This window comes from Vigna umbellata, chromosome 11, assembly GCF_029865625.1.
Source record: "Vigna umbellata cultivar VRB3 chromosome 11, Vumbellata_1.0, whole genome shotgun sequence".
NCBI classification, from domain to species: Eukaryota; Viridiplantae; Streptophyta; class Magnoliopsida; order Fabales; family Fabaceae; genus Vigna; species Vigna umbellata.
This window is the reverse complement of record NC_142175.1, coordinates 713,413-737,488: the sequence shown is the minus strand read 5'-3', so window position 1 is coordinate 737,488 and position 24,076 is coordinate 713,413. Positions and strand designations below refer to the sequence as shown.

At 32.6% G+C, this 24,076-nt stretch overlaps 2 protein-coding genes across 8 annotated transcripts; one reads left to right on the top strand and one right to left on the bottom strand.

The window, feature by feature from the left end:
* Positions 1-636: 636 nt before the first annotated feature.
* LOC148190703 (uncharacterized) lies at positions 637-4,794 on the bottom strand. Its single transcript, XM_088102410.1, has 3 exons — positions 4,471-4,794; positions 2,730-2,851; positions 637-1,093 (listed from the first exon to the last, which is right to left on the bottom strand). Exons 1-3 carry the CDS (start codon positions 4,731-4,733, stop codon positions 1,059-1,061), a joined length of 420 nt encoding a protein of 139 aa, XP_087958536.1. The 5' UTR covers positions 4,734-4,794; the 3' UTR covers positions 637-1,058.
* Positions 4,795-15,397: 10,603 nt separating this feature from the next.
* Positions 15,398-19,433, top strand: LOC148190702 (GTP cyclohydrolase 1-like). Of its 7 annotated transcripts, XR_015783058.1 has the most exons (5): positions 15,398-16,105; positions 17,188-18,000; positions 18,708-18,775; positions 18,920-19,100; positions 19,177-19,433. XR_015783058.1 is itself a non-coding variant. In XM_088102422.1 (4 exons), the coding sequence occupies exons 1-4, from the start codon at positions 15,892-15,894 to the stop codon at positions 19,031-19,033; spliced, it is 1,209 nt and encodes a 402-aa protein (XP_087958548.1). In that variant the 5' UTR covers positions 15,398-15,891; the 3' UTR covers positions 19,034-19,433. The 7 variants fall into 7 exon arrangements, 2 of the variants coding, with proteins under 2 accessions (XP_087958548.1, XP_087958547.1); XM_088102422.1 differs by having other exon boundaries at positions 18,920-19,433; XR_015783059.1 differs by adding an exon at positions 18,156-18,618 and having other exon boundaries at positions 15,400-16,105; positions 18,708-19,433.
* The last annotated feature ends 4,643 nt before the right edge of the window (positions 19,434-24,076 follow it).

Genomic DNA, 24,076 nt, shown 5'->3' with positions numbered 1-24,076 from the left:
CAGGACTACATGTTTCATAGGGAGAAAATGGAGTGTAGTTAATGCTTGGCACAGAAATTGTCGACAAACATAAAATTAATAAATAAACAACTTATTAATTAAGGATATTTTAGGAAATTGAATGAAACACCTATTTATAGTTCATTTTAAAAGGGTTTTCTTCCTGCAGCTCATTATTGCTAACTGCACCCTCTTACAAAACATCCTTACTACACCAACGCCACTGTTGCTGCACCATTACCACTGCTGGGAAGAAGAGAATGCTGAGCAAAAGAAAAACAAAACAAACTTGTTCCATAAAATTCATTTTGAAATGCATTTTATGCGTTCTTGAAATCCTGTTTTGGAAGATTTTAAATTTTATTCAAGAAAGCTCAAGTGTTTAGAAAAACTTGTTTCAGAAATTTCGTTTCTATTTCAAAATTTGTTTTGAAAAATCTGTTCTGAAAATCATGTTTCAAAAAATCTAGAAAGTTTATTCCAGAAAATCTCCGGTACATATAAACCAGAATAAAATATTGTTTAAAAATTATGGGGGTGGAACTAAAAATTATAGGGGCGCGTGAATAAAAAGCATTTCAAATAGCAGTCGATGTCTATCCATTATTGACGGACCAATGATAAACCCCAGATACCTCATACCAACTCGTTTTATCATTCTTTTATCTTAAAAAAAAAAATACCCTACTATATGAATGGCAATATACCATTTTAGTTTCCTCATAAAAAACTAACAAAAATAAAAGTAAAAATTTGACATCACCTCAATTCGGCCTACAAATTTCAAGTCCTAAAACATAATTCAGCATTTCTAGTTTTAGAGAATGTTGAAATGATTTATACAAACACACAATCACTTGTATACTTGGGAAATTCGAACAAATTCTTTACATGTCGGACATTAGTTGATGAAATTTAGAAAGTGACACCATCTTACAAGGCAAGAACTGAACTACAAATATAAGAGCACTGCATAGCCAAAATTCCTTCTCTACATCAACTCCACAACCACTTGACCACCACCAAACAGTATTGTTAGCAAACATTTCTCTCCATATTTACTTCTTTCCCTTCTTGCTCTGCTTCTTTTTCTCTGCATGACATGCATAAAAAAAAATCTTAGAAACTATTTCCATTACTGAATTTATTAATAATTGCTAAGCATGATGATAGGACCTTGGGTATTAAGACTCATTTTAGTAATATGAAATATTCGAAGTATTTAAGTGTCATAAACACTAATGAGATATGAACCCAATCATATAAGGGATTGACAACAATCTCTACCCAAAACCTTAAGGCAATGGGTTAATGGGTCTTTCATCTTTATATAGTGCTCTACTTTCTTATTTCTATAGTGAGACTTATACTCACACTTGAATTCCTAACAAGTACTTGGGTGCCTTATCAATTCAGTCTCTCTTAGGCTTTCACTTGAATGGATTTGGGGGAGAATGATTGAATGGATTTGAGAGGATTTGAAGATAAATTTTTTTGTTGTTTATTTGAGTGGATTTGGAGGTAGGTGAGAGTGGATTTGGAAGTAAATTTTTTTAATCTGTCACATCAATCAAATCCTACACTAATTCTCACAAACGTTGCTTCCAAATTCACTCTCATTACCTCCAAATTCACTCAAATAAACAACAACAAAATTTATCTCAAATCCTCTCAAATTCACTCAATCACTCTCCTTCAAATCCATTCAAGTGAACAAAGGGTTAGTGAGAGTTACCTATGGAAGATTTTGACCAATAGTAGGTTCCGACCAACAAAAATATTCAGTGAAGTGTCATCAAACAAAGTGTTGTGGGGTTGAAATAGTCAAGATGTCAACTCTTAAGAAGGTTACCATGATAGAAACTTGGATATTATGCATGCCTAAATCCTATAATGTGTGGTACACTTCTTTATATATTGGCTCTATGATGTGTGGTCATATCCCAACATCAAGGTTCTGATAAGTTATTTTGTTCTAATCGTCTTATCGGGCTTAATTATACTGGGTTTTATCACACTAATTATGTAGACCCGACTTGATCTTCGACATTGAGGGAAATTTCAATTGGAAAAAATAAAATTGAATCCAAAGAATCAAACGAATTTGACATGCTCAACTCTCGGGGTCAGTTTGGTGAAAGAGAGAGGGAGAGGAAGCAAAAGAGTGGAAAATGGTTATTTGAGAGAGTAAAAGGTAAAGAAAGATTTAAAAAAAATGGTGGGATCTACAAGGCTTTTCCTTTCCTGCACAATATATCAAAGAAAAACATGAAAAGTTATCATCCACCAGAATATAAAGAATTATGCTGCTTAAAATACAAACCACAACATTTTTTTTATACTGTCATAATCTTTATGGACACCCATAATTGATTATAGAAGTTTGTAAATATACCTTTGGCTTTTCTAATCATAGTAACAATAAATAAATGAATAAAACAATACTAATAATTAATTAAACAATCTCAAACTATTAATCTTCATATTATTTACCTTCTGTCTGTTCCATCAAACAACCTTTATTTTCATTATATTTTTCACCTATATCTCTTCCCTCCTTTTCTTCTTCACTTACTTTCTTTTCCTCCATTTCTTTCCTCTCACCCAACGATACCATTAAATAGCAAGTTCAGTTGAGAAAAGAACAGACACTTAGACACATTAGCCGACATAAACTACATTTCAAATGCATATACATTTAGGAGAAAGAGCAAGGATAGATTAGCTACCCAATTTTCTCCTAGCTTCAGATTTTGCAAAGAATTCCCTCCATTCATCAGTTAGAACAAAAACTGGATCATCATCCTCTTCCTCACCATCATGATCTATATGCTCCAGCTCTTGTGGAATCCTGGATACAATCAAAAGTATCAAATCGATTACCCGACCTTGATAAAAAAAAAAGGATAAATAGAATACTTGAAGTAGTCATACTCAAAACCTAGGATTCAATGTGTTTCATTGTTTCCTATCTATAAAAAGTCTATAACAAGAAAACAGATGCAACGACAAATCAAACAGTGCAGAAACAAAAATGTACAGTTATATTTCTCAGGTTAATCATGACAGCATAACAACTACAATCTAATAAAAATTAACAAGAGACAGTGTCAGTTATTGTTGTTGTGCTCTTTCAGGGCAAGAAAGAATAATGGAATATGCAAACTAATCATGGTAGTTATATATCAAGAATAAACTCGTACTTTTAACAGAATGGTGATATATAGTTCATTTGAGATCTCAAGGGAAAATTCTCATTGGAGAGACATAGCTCAATTACGGAATTGATTTACATAACCGTTCACAGATTTGTCAGTAATTCAACGCAGAGGAGTTTCTTCCATAATAATTCAAACTATTGTTGTTCCTTTATTTTATTCTGGAAATCTATTAGAATCTAGATGCAAGGTATGAGACTTGATTCTCACGTTGGAAATATGTGATTCTGGTGTCAGTTTTATATGACCCATAGACTCTCCAACTACAAAAACTACCTTTTGTGGCATGGTTCTTCCGAAGATTTTATCAAATTGTAGGAAGCATAATTTTCATCTCGCCTCAGTACAAACAAATAGATTGGGCACCAGGGCTAGTCAAAAGACTTATGCACAATCAGTCATTGTCCATTCCATAGTATTACTAATTAATCCTGTAAATTTTCTGCATTTCTAGAACTTCAACCCTCTACTTTTTGATCAATGAGCTCTATTGAAACAATATTTTTTTCACTCAAAACATAATTGTCTGCGGACTGCACATCTTAACTCGGCATGTTATCCGATTTGTGCTGTCCACAAAAACACAAACCATGATGAAGCACTCCTTCAACCTCGCTTTCAATCTTAAAAACTTTGTTCACCAATTATAGCTTCATCATCTCAAGGCTTTCATAACCATGATTTTCAAAAACAATCCACAACCACAACAATGTGTTTCCAAGCTCTCTGCAACCACATTAAGGCCGCAATTGCAGTCCCTATATACCCCAAATTTCAGTAATTTCCATGCAACTACAACCACATCACAACCCTTCCTGTACCCTCATAAAAATTGCACAAGTCATTGATCTAATCTAAAATATTAAAAGAAAATTACATTCTTCAATTTCAAAACTCATCAAGCTCCTCCAATTTTCACAATCTCCAACGGATGTTCCGCGGCGGTTTTATTTTCTGTTTTCACCTTTTGATTATAAAGATGCCAGTACTTTCACTCCATTTCTTGTTTTCAAAGATTTACACAGGAAACACTGAACATAACTATTTTGTTGTTTGTTTTCATTATTTCCCGTACAAATATTTAAAACAAATACATTTTCTAATTTAAAGAAAGATTAAAACAAGAAATAAATGAACGCAAAGGTTCCAAATTTCTTCTCCAATTTACTTAAGAACAACCCCTTCCGCTCCCCCGAACTTCCATCAAAGAGTGGCCAAGTATACGGAGAAAGCTAAGAATAGAAGAACTTACGGAGAATCAGAAGAAATGGGCTGTTGTTGTTGTTGTTGTTGTTGATGATGATGATTATGCAGAGGCTCAAAATTGGGATGCGTTTTCTGAAAGGGAGCGAAACATGGTTGAAATTGAGGTTTGAGTAAGTTGAAAGCGTGAAAATGGGGATTGTGGAGAGGGCAGTGGTGGCAGTGACGGCGGAGGGGGCAGTGGAGGCAGTGCTGCTGCGGCTGAAGATGGGTAGTGTGCTGAGGGCATCGCTTGCATCCTTGTGAAGCCATCGCAACTGCGATAACACTGCAATGTTACGGGAGGGCAAAATGCAGAGTTCTTGGTAAAACATGAGGATTAAGAAGAAAATAGTGTTGGAAATTTATACTTTTTAACATTTAGTTGTATTTTATTTTGGTTTTCAAAATATGTTGGTGTGATTTTGGATTCTATTAAAAAATAAATGGTTTTGTTTTTTTCTATTTTACTTTAATTCGTATAAAATATTTGTTGTTTATTTGTTTTGTATCATGCAAAACATTTGTTCTTTTTTTATTTCTTTGAAATATTTTTCAAAGGTTGTAATTCAAAATGAAAGTAAGAAAAAATACACATTAAAAACATTCTAAGAAAATAATATATGAATTAAAAAAATTATAGTGATCTAAAATTAAGAAAAATAACTTACCAACTGAAAATTAACTATATTTTAAGAATAATAATATATTTAAGCTTTATAATTTTTATACTAATATATAGAGTTCAATAATTAATTTTGAAATATACAATTTTGTTATAATTTATCATATTTTCTATTATAATAATAATTTTTTTAAATTGCATCATTTATTTATCATGTTCTCATATCTCACTTAAAAAATGTTTCTTTTTATCTTTCTTTTAATTTCTTTTTCCCGATTTTCATATTTTCTATAACATAATCACATCTTATACTAATTAGGGACTTAGTGATTATTTTAAATTGATCAAAGTCTTAAACTAAATAAGTTTTAGTTTATCTTGACTATTCTTTATCTTATAGTTTTTTTGTAGGATTAGTTAAAGTATCTTCTTTTTTATCTCCATCTATAATATTATTCAATTTATAATCTTAGGATTTTATTTGTAGAGGGGAACATTGGGAAAGACACAAGGCTTTGTTGCTATAGGATTTTATTTGTAGAGGGGAACATTGGGAAAGACACAAGGCTTTGTTGCTAAGTAAAGGTTGTGCATTTTGAATAATTAATTTGATTTCAATAAAAAAAAATAGGATTTGAATAAATAATTTAATTTAATTAAAAAAATAGGTGAATAGGTGAGTCAATCTGACCCACCAAGGGTTGAACCCATGTGAGTCGGGTTCTTAATGAGCCGGGTCAAAATTGGTTCGCATAAAAAATTTTGCATTTTTTTCAACCCAATCCGACTCAAACTCGTGGTGAGCCAGATTAGCTCACGGGTTTCAACCAATTTTGAGGGCACTAGTTTTATTTGAAAACAAATTAGATGTATGAAATTGAGTATTATTTGAATTTTGGTTAATAGATGATTGTTTTAGAAAAATTTAAATTATACTCTAATTGAGAAGATTATATAATGACTAGATTATCCATGTATATAGTATCTTAAAATGAGTTTTGAATACGGTTTAAATTACTAGAGTTATTTCCTATGGCTTTTCAATGTTTTTTTTTTTTTTGTGATTTTGATGTGGATGTGTGTATTGAGTTGAATGATTAGTGTTAAATTTAAAAGGAACATTGATGATATTTGAACAAATTGTGATTGTACTAATTATTTTCAAAGTTGTATTTGTTAAATGAATTTTGGGTAAACGTTGAAAACAAATTTGGATATGTTGCATGAAGTTAATTTTCTGTAATTTCTGCTTAATTGAAGCATTTTCAATCCAAGGAAGGATGCTCAATTAAAAACCAACATTGCTTTCAATCCTACTTTCACTCAAGCATAGGAATTTTTGCTCACAATTTTCGCTCAAGCTATTTTTCTTCTTTTTTAGTGTCTTTAGTAGATTGTATGTGAAACTTTATTATAAATATAAAATAAATATTAATTTGTATATTTTATCTATTTGTGATTTTGGGACACAAGGTGGTCAAGGCACAATATTAAACTTCAAAAGAAAACGATAAATGGTATATAATTTCTTGGACTTTTAGGAGATGGACTTTCTTGAAAATGAACTTCTTGGAGATAAGAGAATATCCAAGAAAGATGCAATATCTAGTGGTATAATGCGAACTATTAAGACATGAGGTCGGATTTGAATAGTTTGAACCTTTTAATTTGAATAGTTGAACCTTTCAATTTGAATAGTGGAATTAAATGGGAAGAATATCCTTGTGCAGGGAGTAGCTTTCATTTATCTAAGAATTTGTTGAGCAAGTGGTGATGAATGGTGAGATTCTACAAAAATTGATTCACGAATTGTACAAAAAAAATATATTAAGACATGTGTTAGTGAGATAAAGCTCCAATAAGTCTTTTATAACAATCAACAACATGGGCAGATGTAAAACCTTGAAAATGACACCTAGAAGAGAGGGACAAATGTCTCAACTAAAAGAGTTTGAACATTTTATAGAATTTTCCAAACCACAACCCATCTCATTTTCTCATAAATCTACATCTCTCTAAAACTCAAGCTTCTACCTTTTCTCCTCTTTCTCTCTAGAAAATTTTCATCCCATTTCATTCTTTCTTCAACCAGCCACAGTTAAGCAACTTTGGAGCTCGAGAGCTTCTTTTCCACCGATCAAAATCAAGTTTAGAGTCAAGTAAGTTCATCCTCTTCGTGGAAATTCTATTTCTTGGCACATGCAAACCAAGTTCCTGGTTGCATGTATTCATCAGCTTCTTCTTCTTAGTTCTGATCACTTTTTTGGTAATGTGGGTTGGTATTTCTTCACCAATATGTGAAATATAGGTGTTCTTGGTATTTATCCTGGGAAGGAAGCAAAGTTTGGAAAAGAACAATCATGGTTCGGTCTGGTCAAGAGGTAAGGGAAGTTAGTAATTTAATTAATGTTTTCTGTATTGGAATTGGTTGTTTAAATGTATGCATGTATGATTGAATGATTGGATTGTTGATTTGTATGTATGATCGAGATCCTGTGAACTGTTTGATTTCTGCTGAAATAGTGTTCGGTTTGTGATTGGTTGGAGAAAGTGAATGAGAGGAATTGAGAAGTTGAAGCTAAAAATGAAATTTGGTAATGAATTGTGTCTAAGCATGTTTAGTTAGACTGCTTAGAGTCTTGAAGTTCTTCGGTAGGGTATGGGAAGTGAGAAATCTGATTTTGGGTTCTTGGGTTCTTATTTCTGTGTATTTTAAGGAGAAGTCTGTTATGAACTCTTTAGATTAGTGTTATTCAAGTTTAAGTAAATCCTATTAGGTGTGTAGTGATATACGATTCAAGTTGTGAGGATTTGAAGTTAGCCAAAGTGTTTAGAAATGGTCATATTGAGTGTTTTTCGTAATTCTGCAGAAGTTCTGCAGAATTATGCAGAATGCTGAAATAGTTAGTGTTGACCGTTCAGCCTTGTTCTGCTCTCGGTCATAACTAAGTCAGTCTCTTTAGAGACTCTTTAGTTCATGATTGTCCGGTTTCTTAAAGAGTGTTCGGTCTTAGACTAATACTCGGTTTCTTAAAGAGTGCTCGGTCTATACTGACACTCTAACCTATGAAGAGTGCTCGGTTTATACTGACACTCGGACCTATGAAGAGTGCTCGGTCTTGTACTAGCCGTTAGGCTAGTGATAACGCTCGATCTTGTACTAGCCATTATGCTAGTGATAGTGCTCGGTCTTGTACTAGCCGTTAGGCTAGTGATAACACTCGATTTTGTACTAGCCATTAGGCTAGTGATAGCGCTCGGTCTTGTACTTGCCATTATGCTAGTGATAGCGCTCAATTATGTATTGTCTTGGTAGTGCTCAGTCTTGTACTAGCGCTCGTTCTTGGTAAGTGCTTGGTCTTGGACCAGTGCTCGTTCAATATAGTGCTCGATTTTGTACTAATATTTATGTTGGTGTTAGCGATCATTATTGAGTTGTATGGTCTCTTATGAGCGCTCGTTCTTATACTTGTGCTCAATATCATATTTGTACTAAGTTAATAGTGTTCGATCTAAGCCAATATTGTTCGTCCTGAATCATTATTGATTCATATAAGTCCGAGTATTAGACTCCTGCTTGAGTCTTATTCTCTACATGATTGTTCGGTCATGTTCTCATATTGGGAGTACTCTTCCGCTCGGTATTGTTCAAAGGTTAGGATTGATCCTTCATGTTCGATCTTAATCAAAGGTGGGGTATTGTTTTACTGAGACATGTGATATTTATTAAAAGATGTGAAGAACAAGGAATGATTATAGTTCTAATTTATTGATGATGAAGTATGATGCTATCTAAAATGTGATATAAATGAAATAGTATGGATATGAACGAGTATTCCAGGGAGGAATATCTCTAGATTTGTTATGGAATTGTAAAGTATGAATATGGTCAGACTAAGTTGTCGTCCTGACATTCTAATGGTCACCGAGTCTCAAGTAGAGAATGATGGCGCATGTGGTGAGAATAGCAGGAGGCCTGGTTGCGTATGGCTTGGGGTTCCAGCTATCGGACTAAACTCATGTGTAGACTTGGGTTTCCAGCTACAGTGAGGGATGAAGGGCTAACCTCGTGTGGCGGCTTGGGTTTCCAACTATGGTAATTCTGATAATTTTCCAGATTACCTTTCCACGAGTGCAAGAACATCGTAGCTACATAATTCATACAGTCTAGATAGTTAGGGGAAAGTGAACAGTCATTGCATGCATTATTATATGATTATGGTTGGAAATGTATGATTGATTGTTGCATGATGGACTTATTGATTTATATCATATTTATGTGAGTTATCTGTTTACCTAGTTAATTAAGTTACACAAGCTTACCCTTATTTTCCTGTCTTGTCATATGGTCCGTTCGGTCGTCCTTGTCTTTGCAATGATCATCCTGTGGGCGTGAGTATAAGGTGCTAGTGACTCTTTGGAGCAAGTGTTGGAAGAAGCTGAAGGTAGTTTAAGAGCAAGACCGTTCAGTCTTGTTGTTCTTTTGTATTAGTGTAAGACTGTTCGGTCGAAATCCTTCTGTTATGACTGATCGATAGGTTCTTATAATGTGTACTTGTATCGTTTTCTGTAAAGGTTTAATTTATGGTTATTTTAGGATAACTGTAAGTTAACTTTATTCTCCTTGTAAACTATTCTATTTTATTATAAATGTAAGTACTCTTGAATATAGTTTATAGCTATATTTTTGGGATGTTACAGCATAAGCATTATGAAAAATAAAAAGTTTTACGTTTCTTTTACTAAATGTTGAGAAAGACTTATTACTTAGAACTCCATAATTAACCTAAAATTCAATGATATTTCCTTTGTTAGATGCGAATACAATTTTGTAAGTGAGTAATTAAAAGCTCTAAGAAATATTTAAGTGGCCCTATATCTAGAATACTACGAAAATAACTTAATTTACCAACCAACAGTATTCACGGTAACAACAATAATTTGTCGATAATGTATGTTTTCTAATAGATTTTTGACAGATAAAAATTTATTTGTAATAATGTTATCAAAAAACTTTACCAATGAATATTAACTGTCAGTAATAACGAGACCCAATATGGGACATTACTGACGAATTATCCGATAGTAAAGTTCGTCGGTAAATTGGTTGACAAATTCAAGTGGATAATTTTTGTTTCTCTATCACAATGAATCTGGACATAAAACTACGCAGATAAACCAGACAATCTAGACAATTCATTGACAATCAAATCCATAATATTAAAAACATGTTTATAGTGTCATTAATATAAAAATAGAAGTTTTAAAGTAAATGTTTATATACTAACAAAAGTTCTAATAATAAACATAATCATCTGAATCATTTTCTTGTTCTTTATCATTTTGTTTTTGTTGTTGAGGTAGTTGGACTAGAGAGCATAATTGTTGGGACGATGTTGGGGTGAACTGAGGCTATTGCACCATAGTTTATGCTTTTGGAGGCAAAGACCGAATTTTGGAGATTCACAAATTGTTGTACTAGATCATCATAAGCCTAGTCACTAACTTGTAGTTGTTGGGTAAGCTGAACAACAACCTCGTCAGCCTTGCTAGATGTAGATGGTTGGTGGTTCAATATACCTCTTATAAGAGTGTAATTGGCAACAAGTTGTTTTCCCATATAGTTTTCCTTTATTTTTTTACCGTAGATGTCAACACGACATTATCATCATTAGTATTTGTGTCAGATGCATCAGGACATGACCCTTACGCTGATTTTACCTATGATAGTCTAGTTGAAAATTCTTCCTGTTAAAGAATATGTAAAGTATTAGTAAAAGAGTAAATTTAAAAGAAACAAAATAGTAGAAATTTGAAGTTTGTAAATTTGCTTACATCAATTACCTTCGAGACCTCTTATCAACAAACTTGTCACATCCCTTTTGAAGGTTAGTTTGTTGAAACACATTATCAATGTGAATAACTTGTTCTATCTCTTGTGCTTGTAAGAACATATGAAGGTACATGAATTTTAAAATACATATATTATAATATGAAAATAAATGAAGATTTGTACCATGTAAGTAACATACTCATGAGTGGTAATGAAATTATCAATGTGAAGAATATCATCCTTTTTTAAAGTCCAATTCCTTTTAACATATTTATTATTACATGACATAATGTTTGATGTGATACGTGAATAATTCTTTTAAATTAAGAAAATGTTTTAAAAAGTTTTAAAAAATTACAAACTGTAATAGAAATAGTTCTTCTGTTAATGATTTAAATATTATTATAAAAAATATTAAATTACTAAAAAAATAATAATAAATAAAAGTTTATTAAACACCGAACAAAATATAATCAAATTGAGAAAAAATAATATCAAAATTATAACGAAGTTTTTTAAGTATATAAAAAGTAAAAATACACATATTTTAAGCTTAAATGTAATCACCCTCATATACAATGTAAAATTCAAGGGTTCAGATTTGGTGCATGTGAAAAAGTTACTCCTGAGGGACCCATCTCAAAAAATGTAATATCACTCACCAAACCCTTAGTTCGTGTAGTTTTTAAATTTTTGTTATTTTTATTTTAGTTTTTATTAATTATATTTATTTTTTTTATTTAAAAAAATTGTTCAAGTATAAAGTTAACGTTGTGTTATAGAGTTAATGTCACATGTCAAGTTAATGTAAGTATCTTATATTTAATTCAATTTAATTGTATTTTTGAAGGTTAAATTCTTTATTATATTTAAAATTAGGTGATTTTTTTTCATTATTTTTAGAATTAAAATTTTTTTTTTCATTATTTTTAAAATTAAAAAGACAATTCTTCATCATTTTTTAAATCAAAAGAAAAGTTCTTTATTATTTTTAAAATTATTAAGAAAATTCTTCTTTATTTTTAAAGTTGGAAGAAATTTTTTAATTTATTTCTAAAATTGAAAGAATTTTTTTTTTGAAATTAGAAGAATTTTTTTGATTATTTTTAAACTAACTCTAACTGTAAAGCCTTATAAAATATAACCAAAAAGTGTGTACAGGCAGCATAGGATAGGTTGGGCAAAATTAGTAAAGTAAAAATACTTAATCTCCTAAAAAAAAAAAGAACCCACATCTAAATTGTGCTTCAGAAGAACGTTCTCCCTTTTCTTTCAAGCACTCTCTCTTTTCTTCCTTGCCTTGCCACTCTCTCTATTCCAACTCTAAAATCTAACCATTTGTTTCCCAAATTAAAGCTACCCGGACTCCAAGAGCTACGTTTCTACCCATTGATTTTCCGTTTTCTCCAACCGGTAAGAAAACCCCCTTTCTCGTGTGCCCTAGGGTTGTAAGCATGCGATTGAACTTTTTACATGCAACCCATTTCGTTTTCTTCCATAATCTAGCTTCTATTTGGTTCTAAGATTCGTTTTCCATCATCAATTGATGATTTATAGGTGATTCTAACATTTTGGAAGTGCAAGCAAGTGGTCTAGGGTTCCTACTTGAGCTTGGTTGTCTACACTAGAGGTAAGGGGAGCTAGTTATACTCTTGATTTTACTGTGTGGAGTGAATGCATGATAAAATTTGTAGTGGTATGTTGTGGAAGCATGAACTTGGTTCTAGTTAAACTTGAAATGCATCTATGGAAGTGTGTGTTATGTGAATTTGGTGATTGATGGCTATAAACTGTTTGGAATGACTTAGAATGATGGAATTGTGTATGTTGGAACTGTTTTGGCATGAAAATTTTGTGGTAGTGCTGTTAGAAAGGAAATCAAGTGTCTTTAGGGTCAATTTTAGGCCATTTTAGAGGAAGTGAGGTAGTGGTTTTGAGCAAATGAGGTCTGCAGCGTTATTGGACTGTTGGGACAGTTTTATCCACTGTATTGTGACTTGTTTGAGTCACTAAATTGGTCAAAATTAGTGCAAAGAGGTAAGATCGGGTTTTGGGTCTCTAAGTTGGGAAAAATTGGTATTTTAGAGTTAGAAAGGAAGTGTGGTGGTCAAGTTTAGAGTTAGGCATTCTTGGTGATCCTAGTCAGTTTAGGTAACTTAGGTAGGTCATGTGTGACTTAGTAGGCATGTTTAAATGGTTAAAAACCAACTCCAAGTTGTAGAATTGAATTTAGACCTCTAGGTTGATAAAATTGAAGTTGTTGAACCTAAATCAATGCATAAACACTTTATAATAATGTTAGAAAGGATTAAAATTGTTTAGGTAAGTTTAATTTAGCATGAAAGTTGATTTATGAGTGGTAGAAGTTCACCAAAATGATTAGAATTGGTAAAAGGGAGTTAGAGTTGCTCAATTATGCAGAAAAATCTGCAGATGCCACGCTTGGGCGCCCTTTTCTGCTGTTGTGTTTGTTTTTGATAGTTTGTGGGGTTCCGGATGTCCGTTTTGGACGTTCTTTAGGTCGTTCTGGGGGGTTTTGACCCTTCCGGAGCCATTGGTGAGGGTCTCCAAGCTGATTGAATTACTTAAGTATTGATAATTAAAAGTCCTAAAGAAATTTGTGTTAATAAGTGATGGTTTTGTGAAAGTATGTAATGTATGAGCTGTTTTTATGACATGGTTGATGTTGTATGATGGTGTATGGGTTTGGTATGAGACAATATAGTAAGAATGCACTTGAATGACTATGAAAGTTTATGTTTGATGAATCAAAGTGGTTTATGAGGTACATTATTGATCCAAGAGGAATATCATGTGATTTAAAGTGGTCGGATTGAATATGAAATTAAGATCTCTCGGTGGGATCAGTTAGTGTATTGAATGAATGTGAGAGGCTTCCATATGGGGGGTTATCCCTAACACTCCAACGGTCTTTCATTCTCACTTAGAGAGGATTTACGCGTGTGGTGGGAGTATTGGGAGGTCCTAGGGTAGGCGCTATCACTGAAGGTCTATTCCGCAGTAACGGACTAGTCTTGTGTATGGTCGGGTGGAACCCCTCGACAATGGCTTTGCAAAGCAGTAGGGGCCATCACAAGTGCAGAACCCGCCCCAACTCTACATACATTATATGTTCGGACGTGTCTAGGAGTCTTAACATGATAGGATGCTTGCTTTAATGAGTTTTGTGAAATAAATATTTATGTTTATGATGACTTACATGTTTATGTGTGTATGTACGTTCTTGGAAATGCTAGATTGAATTGAAATTATCTGTATGTTTGTTTGAGACCTAGCTCACCCTTGCATTGTATGTGTTGGTCTTCTCCCTTGCGATGATCATCCAATCCTTTGGATGTGAGCAGTAGGTGATGATGTACCCTTGGAGGCAAGCTTTGGAGGTTGAAGAAGACCCAACCCCTAGTAGTTAGGCCCTCTACTAGCTCTTAGTTGATTAGCGTGTTATTTTGAAAAACTCCTAGCTTTTATTTTATAGTTCGACACTTTTGGAAAACTTTTTAGGTCTCTTTAAAATTTCAATAGCCTTGTATTTTGGAGAACTTTGGAAACTTGTACTCAAGTTTGATTTTCATTTTAATTCCCTCTATCTTTTGGATGACTGTTTACATATTTAAATACTATTATCTCTATCTCTCAACTGTTTTTACATATTATAATAACTGAATCCTATTATATTATATGTGTATAAGATATTTTGGGATGTCACACTAACCCTATATTTTACATATAAAAAAATTAAATATATAATTAGAATTAGTTTAAAAATAACTAAAAAAATATTTAATAAAATTAAATTTGGTCTTAAATTAGAAAGACAAAATTGAGACTAAATTTAATAAAATTAACAAAATTTAAAATTAAATTAAACAAAAATAATAAAATTTTAGATTGAATTAAATATATTGCACATGACATTAATTAATACTAATATATAATATTGATATTGATTTGATACTTAACATTGATAATTACGTTGCATATAACACTAACATTATCATATATGACATAATATTGATGGAACATCGGGACTTTCTTAAAATTAAAAAAAAGTTTAAAATTTTAAAAATAAAAAAAAATCACAAGACACGTAATATATGTTATTCATTTTCATTAACAATTTAAATAACACTATAAAAAAGACTTAAACAAAATTTATTAAAATAAAAACTACATTAAATAATGAAATAAATAAATATAAAATTAAACAAAATAAACGAAAATAAAGATAAAATTATGTAAGTCAATAAATTACCATTATCATTCCCATCTACATAATCAATGAAAAAACATAACCTTTATTATTTTTCTTTGCACCCCATCCTTTTATATATATATATATATATATATATATATATATATATATTAATCATCCATATCCATAGCAATATATATCCCACACCACACCACATATATATCCCACCACAAAGCCACGTTTCTGAAAACAAACAGCAATCCTCTTTCATTTTTCATTACCTTGGTTGGTTGGTGGGTCCTCCTTTGCTTTCTTATAAGATTACACTGCCTTACTCCCAACCCAGGATCCACACATTCTAACATGCAACGTTAACCCCACGAACAAATTATCATTTTCTTTATACTTTCTTTCTATTTTCCTTGCCAACTTTTTCTCTTTTACCTCTCTGCTTGTGTGTTCTTCATCGCTTTTTTTCTGATAGCGAGATCTTAATATCCTTTTGAATCCAGTTTTTGATTGGCGTGTTTTCTCTTGGTCTGGTCTTGTTCTGAAGCTTCTTGGTTCATTTGGGGTGGTTATTCTCTTCGACCCTTTGAGTTTCTAATTGGGTTGGTATTGAAAAGTTGGGAACTTCTGCATTTCTTGTTGAATCATAGTTTTGGAAGCTGTGTTTTAATTTCTTGATACCTTGTATCATTTGTTGGGTTTTGGCCTATTGGGGGTGGTGATCGTTTGTTGTGGGATTTGTGATTTCTCAATGGGCTGTTTGGATGAAGGAAATGGGGAGATTGAAAATGGAGTGAGTATAGGGTTTGGTGAAATTGGTTTTGAGGAAGAAGCAAAGCCAGATATTGCTGCCATTGAGGAGGCTGTGAAGGTGCTGTTGCTAGGTCTTGGGGAAGATATCAACAGGGAAGGGCTTAGGAAGACACCACTTCGGGTTGCCAAAGCCTTTCGTGAGGGAACCAGAGGTGACCATGTCTATGAATCTTTTGGACTTATGATTTTCATTCTAGACATGTTTAGACAAACTGAAGAACTTACTAAAAAAGAAAATAAGGAAGGGAAAATGGATTGAACTTCTTCTTAAAATTCATTGTACAGTCTGGAAAATCTAGATGATAAAATTTTAGCTTATCAGATAAATTCAATTAATCTTGCGTTTTTTGTTTTCTTTTCCTTTAAGTGTTTGGTGGAGTCTTACTTTAGCCTGATGAAGGATGATGATTTGATTAATGTCACTCATGGTTGTTTCGTTGGTGTTCCTTTTATTGTTTCACGAGTCATGTTCTTGAAAGATATTTTTGTCCCTTCTTTAGATTCAGATTGAATCTGGTGTTGAGAGTTATAATTTTTTTTTTTTTCATCTATGATGTTTGATCTTTGTTGAGGAATAAAATTCTGTCGGGCTCAGTAATACTTTTCTGTTTTTTAGCGGTTTTGGGGAAGTTGGGTATTTTACTTTAGAGGAAATTTAATTGGTTACACCCATGGTAATTGATCTGTTTTCTATGGGATAAAATCTATGTATATGATTGTTGCTAAGTAGCTTCTTTATACAGTCCAAAAATTAGGTGAACTGCGTCATGGAGTAGAAGTTATGGAGCTAAATGTAATTCATAGAGAAAATATTGACACACACACAAGCAAAAAAGAGAGAGACAGAGGACTTCTATTATGATGAAAATAGCCATCCGTTTTTCTGTTTTGAGCAAAACAGGTCAAAATGGCAGTTCAATCTTGTAAAGGCAATTGTCTTAGAATTTCGGCTCGGAGTCTAATTTATTTCTACAAAACGGATTTGTGATGTGAGGAATGTTAACCTTTGAGATAACATATATGCTATGGTTAAACTAAGTATAGATATAGCAATTACTTTGTTCTTCTCTCTGTAGCTGCTTAATTTCTTCAGCATTACATTAAACACTGTTTGTCTTCCTCCTTTTTTGGTTTCTTTTCTTGCCTTAAGTGTTTCATTTCTGTATTTAGGATTGTCATATTTTGTTGCACAAGAACATGATTACTTATATTGAGGGAATTGATATATTCCCAGGGTACAGACAAAAAGTGAAGGACATAGTCGAAGGTGCTTTATTCCCCGAAGCGGGTCTAGAAAACAATAGAATTGGTCATGCAGGGGGTGCAGGTGGACTAGTGATTGTCCGAGACCTTGACCTTTATTCCTATTGTGAGTCTTGCTTGCTGCCATTCCAAATCAAGTGTCATGTGGGATATGTCCCTTCTGGCCAAAGAGTTGTGGGTTTAAGCAAGCTCTCTCGTGTGGCTGATGTATTTGCCAAACGACTGCAGGAGCCTCAGCGTCTAGCAGATGAGGTTTGTTCCGCATTGTATCAGGGAATAAAGCCAGCAGGTGTTGCTCTTGTACTTCAGTGTACACATATCCACTTTCCTGACATAGAATCAATCTTTCTTGAATCGAGTCACCAAGCATGGTTGAAGACCCTTGTTTTGTCAGGTTCTGGAATTTTTGATGACAGAAAGGCAGATGTGTGGTCTGATTTCTTTTGCCTTCTTAAATTTAGAGGTATTGAAATAGAAAAAGTACATCTAAGAGGATCATCTGACCAATGGTGGTGTCCATCTCTGTCTGCTCTTTCTGCTAAAGTTTCATCCAAAACTGTACCAGTCAATCCTGCGATGGTCACCGCAGTATCTTCAATCCTTAAATCTTTGGGAGAAGATTCATTGAGGAAGGAACTCACAGGGACACCTGGTCGATTTGTGAAATGGCTAATGAACTTCCAAAGCATTGACATGGATTTGAAGCTAACTGGTTCCCTTTCTGGTGGTATCGATACTTTTGACCCTGATAGGGAGGTAAACTTCAAGGACCGACAAATACACTGTGAGTTGAACTTGCCATTTTGGTCGCAATGTGAGCATCATATACTTCCATTTCATGGTGTAGTTCACATAGGATACTTCATTTCAGAAGGTTTTGATCCCATTGCAAAATCCCTTGTACAGTCTATAGTACATTTTTATGGTTTTAAACTACAGGTTCAGGAAAGGCTTACAAGACAAATAGCAGAAACCATTGCACCACTTTTATTAGGTGGGCATGTAATAGTAGTTGTGGAGGCAAGCCACACATGTATGATTTCTAGGGGAATTGAGAAGTTTGGAAGTAGTACAGCTACCATTGCTGTATTAGGTCACTTTTCAACTGACCTTGCTGCAAAGGCCATGTTCTTTCAGAGTGTTGCTAGTGCTACAACTTCTCGGGGGCAATAGTTCCTGTTGGTGCTGACTTGAATTCATTCCATTCATTCTCTTCACTTTTCAAGGTTTTGCTACTAGCATTTGATAAATGCAGAAGACCTCCTTTCATGAATAGTTTCACTACATTTCAAAATCACGCAAATTTTGTTCCGGTGGCAAAGGCTTACTACCATCATAAGAAGATAGATAGTAGATCTTAATATTTTTTCTTCCCCCCTTTATGTGATTACATTCTATACATGTATGTATGTATATGCATAAATGTATGTATGTATATGTATATATATATATGTACCTTAATAATAATTCAAGGGATGAATCTTTTTCCAGATTTACCTGCTGGCAGATTTACGGTGAATATCACTCATTTTCATGATTTTATGGGAAGGTTCAACAAGGTAAGATTCAAACTTGCTTCTGAATTTTAAAGAATTCCGCTTAGACTTTCTGCATCTTTTCTTATCATAACAAAATATCTAAAGCAGCATCTGTTAATAGTATTGCTTGTAAATTGTTCTCCGTCTTCATTGTATTCATCATAGAGATCTATAAACAAAATACAAGAGACAATCATTGGCTTCCCGCACAATCAGGCAACTGCAAAGGGAAATCTAGCAACAATGCATAGATCACAAATGAGCACTATAGGCAGTTAAATATAATATCTGGAAGCATTGATGTGGGGATTGGATTCTGGTTGCTAATATAATCACACTAAGTCATGTAAGTTACTGGGTCTGTTGGTGATCTTCTTGGATAGATCCTCACAATTATTCTCACTAGTGTTGTCTAATGCTAGACCAAGACATTGAGCAAGTGGTATTATCAAGTTTTGAAGCCAATATGGCTAAAGATTTCCACCAAGCAATGGTTATCCAGAGCACTCAGGGTAATATCAGTATTCAGTTAAATTGTAATGGTTTGTATACAGATTCATTGAAAATCAATCAACTTCATTTTGTAATTGATTACATGCAACAATATGCATTTTTAATTGTTGCTTTTTACTTGAAATAATTGATTAAGTAATCAATTAATGATTCTATCTTTCTGCAAGTGTTTTTTTGCTTTATGTTTTGGTGCATTGTCGAATGTACTGCAATTTTAATACAAGAAAATCAATGAATTTCTGTATTTTTTATATTTCTACACTTGATCTTTATTATGAATTAGATAGCTCTGGAATTAATCTGAGTCATGATTAATTTTTTTAATTTATTCTGTATAACTGTACCTTCAACTTTTCCCTTTACTGCTTGCTCAGACTAGGGGAATAGAGATTTCTGGACAATTTGCATTCGGGGAACTTCTTGTGCATGGATTGTTGTTGGTGTTTTGAATGCTGTGTCACAATGGGTTGTGGGGCCTTTCTTCCTGCACCTTCATTACTTTCTTCCTGCACCATCATAATTCTTTTCTTATTTTGCTCTTTACACGCTTTACAATCGGAAAGTTAAATGCCTTCTAAATTGTAAAATTTGGAAGTTAAATGTCTTCTAAATTTGGAAGTTAAAAATAAGGCTTAATAAGCTAAAAATAAGGCTTAATAGTTTATTTTGTCCCCTGTTTTGCTGAATTTTGTCAATTAGGTTCTTTCTTTTAAAAATATGTCAAATTGGTTCTCATTTAGTAAATTTTGCATCAACGTCGTTCTTTGCGTTAAATACGCACAAAGGACATTAATTTTTTTTCTCCCTCTTTTACTCTTCTGCAACTCAGCAGACATTTTTCTTTCTTTTGTCAGTGTTATCTTTTCATAATAATAAAGTGAATCTAAACATTATAAAATTAAGTTAAATTTGTTTTTAGTTCCTAAACTATCAAACGAATTTGTTTGTAGTCCCTCTTTCAAACTAAGCTACATTTTGGTCCTTCTTCTTAAGAAAATCATAATTTTTTGTCCTCCAAAACTAAGAGCGTTAAAAATAAGCTGAGGTAGTAACGGTGATATGTCACGTCATTTCTTTGTGACACTATCCAACCTTTCTCGGCTCTTCTCCCTTCCTCTCCCTCCAACTCTACCATAGCCACTTTCGGTGCCACCTCCGACGCCACCTCGAACACCTCCACCGTGATCGCAAGCCGCCCCTTCCTTCCCACAGCTGTCCCCTGGTGCCGGATCTTGAAGTCCTTCACCTCCACTACCGTGGGCAGACATTTTAATCCCTTATTGGTTTGTAGTTACTATTACTGGGTCCTTTGAATCTGGAATTTTGTTTGAAGTGACTTGTATTTGTTTTAATGTGTGCACCCTCACAGAACCATTAATTTGGTGGTTTTAATTTCAAAACTCCATGTTGAAGGTGGTCGGTGATCATTCATAAGCGTTGAGAATCCTTTTGGCGACTTATACCTTTTTTATTTTCTCTTCAAATGCCACCATAGTAATATGCTGGAAATTTTTTGAATATTATATGGTCTCCACATTTCCGTAGCTTATATTAAATTAAATTTCTGCTTGATATGCAGTAATCTTACAATGTACCTACATGATCTTTCTTTGAATTGTTCATCCATGGAAATTAGAGCATCTGCACCTTAAAATTAATATATGGAAATATGAGCATGCCCATTAAACAAATGGAGTGTGGATGGCTGAAATATTCAGTTAATTCATGGGAAAAGAAGTTTCAGGACATTGATATTTTATTTGTGTATTTTCAGAATCCAGGATCTTGTTTGTACACTGAAACAATGTCTATGCTTTCTTGTGATGGTTTTCATCAGCACACAAGGAGATTGTGCCCCTGTGCATAGTGTTAGCTGGGTAAGTCTTGCTCTAAATTATCTCTACATTATGTCAAACAGTAAAGTACCTTTCTTTATCGTTTTTCTATGGAAAGGATAAAAATTTCTTCGGAACTAAAGTCAAGTTTGGCACTCTCTTCTGTAATGCTGAGCTGGTTAGCTAATTTTGTTGGTGTGGAAAAGTGTCTAATTTTCATCTTACTATACAAACTTTGTTTTTTTTTTGTTACATTGGGCTTCATAGCACTGAAAATTTTGGTTTGGAAGGAGGCAACTCTTGATTTAATGTCATTGACCAAGGAGGCAACTCATGTAATAGTTAGCAATTGTTGTTATATTTTCGAGTGTAAAAGTTAATGCCATACACCAAATGAGTTATTACGACCACAATTGACAACCAAACAAATGAACCTTCGGTTCAAGAGTTTGTAAAACGCAGTTAGCCCAATTACAAAGGCATAATCTTTAGAGATTGATAAGACGGAAAATAAAGAAAAAAAAAAGAGAAGAAAAAACAATGAAGTATCATCCATCTGCACTGGTTGATAAATTAATAATTACTATAAGTCGAAATTAAAGTACATCCTCGGTTCACTCACAAGCTATAATCTGGTTTAAAGACCCTCTAAGACAATGTCTTCAGAGATGAACTATTATCCTTTGTTCCCACGAGTGCCTCGTTAAAATGGTGCCAGAGGTGGCACTAGAGGTGTTCGAGGTGACGTCGGAGGTGCCACTAGAGGTGGATGTGGTAGAGTCGGAGGGAGAAGGAGGGAGAGGAGCTGAGAAAGATTGAACAGTGTCAGAAAATAATGACGTCACGTAACACTGTTAGCCATCTCAATTTATTTTTAACGCAATTACCTTTAGAGGACGAAAAATTATGATTTCCTTAGAGAGAATGACCAAAATGTTTGCATTATAATTAATATACATAAATTAATTTTAAACTATGTAAAAATAAAGTAAGATATAATTTTAAAACGAGTAAATAATAGATAAAGCTACTCAGTCAAGTTTTCTAAAAATAAATTTGTTACCGGTTAAGTACGTGAATGACATACTAATGACAAATAAAAACATTTCTTAATAAACTAACTGTAGAAAAACAATTGAGAGGGTAGCTGTTAATTTTTTATATTTTAAATTTATTATGAAATTTATTAAAGTGATAAATGTTTTTGTAAATTATTCATTTATTTGTTAACAATGTACATCACATTCATAAATGAAAATAAAAACAAGATTACGTTTAATAATGCAATTAAATATGAAAATAGAAATAATTCAATCCTGTAAGAATTATTAGATATCAAAATTAAATTTGTGATATTATTTATTAAAATTAATAAACTTAAATATTTCTATATTTAAATAAATTAACTATTTTTTTACTTAAAAGACGCAGAAAGCATAATTTAGCTAAGTCATAAAATAAATTTCATTATGCAACATATGAGTCATCTGGTGGTTGATTTCTTTTATTAAGGTTAATGAGATTTAGCCAAATAAATAGATATTTATTAACTCTGTTTGAGAGCCAATTTTTTTTTTATCTAAGTTAAAAATTAACTTCACAAAGTGTTAAAACATATAGCATACGAACGCTTGTGCATTGACAAAAGTTTTTTTATCAAGTTAAAAATTAACTTCACTTTCTATTTTGAAAAGATAGCAATGTGAAAAAAACAGAGAAAAGTCAGTTGCGTTGCAGAAGAACAGAAGAGGGAGAAAACAAAGTTAACGTCATATGTACGTATTTAACGGAAATGATGAAGTTGACGCAAAGTTTACCAAGTGATAACCAATTTGACACACTTTTAAATGGAGAAACCTAATTGAAAAAATTCAGTAAAACTGGAGACAAAATAAACTATTAAACCTAAAAATAACTTCTCAATTATGCAATCTAAAAATTAGTTAAGTGTGATTTATATATATTTTGTTTAAACAATTAGTACAATAGTTTAGTTGTAGAAAAAATAATAATTTATATCCAATTAGTTATTTAAATAGTTTTTTATGTGTAAATTTTATGATATTATATTAACAAATAATATTTAATATTTTTTTAAAAGAAAAAGTAATTACAAATAGATTTTTCTGTAGATTTATCTGTATGTAATTACATACAGATTTATCCATATGCAATTATATATAGATTTTACACATGAATTTTTTTTATGTAATTACATACGAAAAAATTTGTATGTAACATTACCTACGACCATTTTATATATAAATTTTTGTCCGTATGTAATTCGTATGTAACACTATTTTACATACGAATTTGTAAGTTTACATATGGATTTGACACTATGTAACTGCAATTTTTCTTGTAGTGTACACATGTACACAAATTACCCTGTAATAATCGATTATCACTTAAGATAATCGATTATCTCAATGGTTCTACACAATAAATCATCATAATTCATCACATATGAAGGGATAATTAATTATCATCCCAAATAATCGATTATTCTCGAGAATAATCACGTTCTTGGACCAAAAGCTAAGGTCCAACCCCTATGTATCAATCCCAAATCACGTGAAAACATGCTTAAGACATCATACATGCACTCCATCATCACATACCATTATAAACACATTCAAACACATACTTTACATTCTTTGATTCATCCAATCCCATCACTACACACATTATATCTCCAACAAAACCCGAAAATACTGCACATGTTTATCATGCTTACATCATGGGTTTGCATGGTAAAACCCCAATACTAACCCAATAAAACCATGCATACATTTATAGGAAAAACCATTCACAATATGACATAAACCCTATCCCCATGCATACACAAATTCATTCCCAACAACAACCATAGATAATCATATCCTTAATTATGCAGACATGCAACAAAACTAAAATTAACCAATCAAGATAATCAAAATGACATAACATACAACAAACAAACATAGGTAAGTTT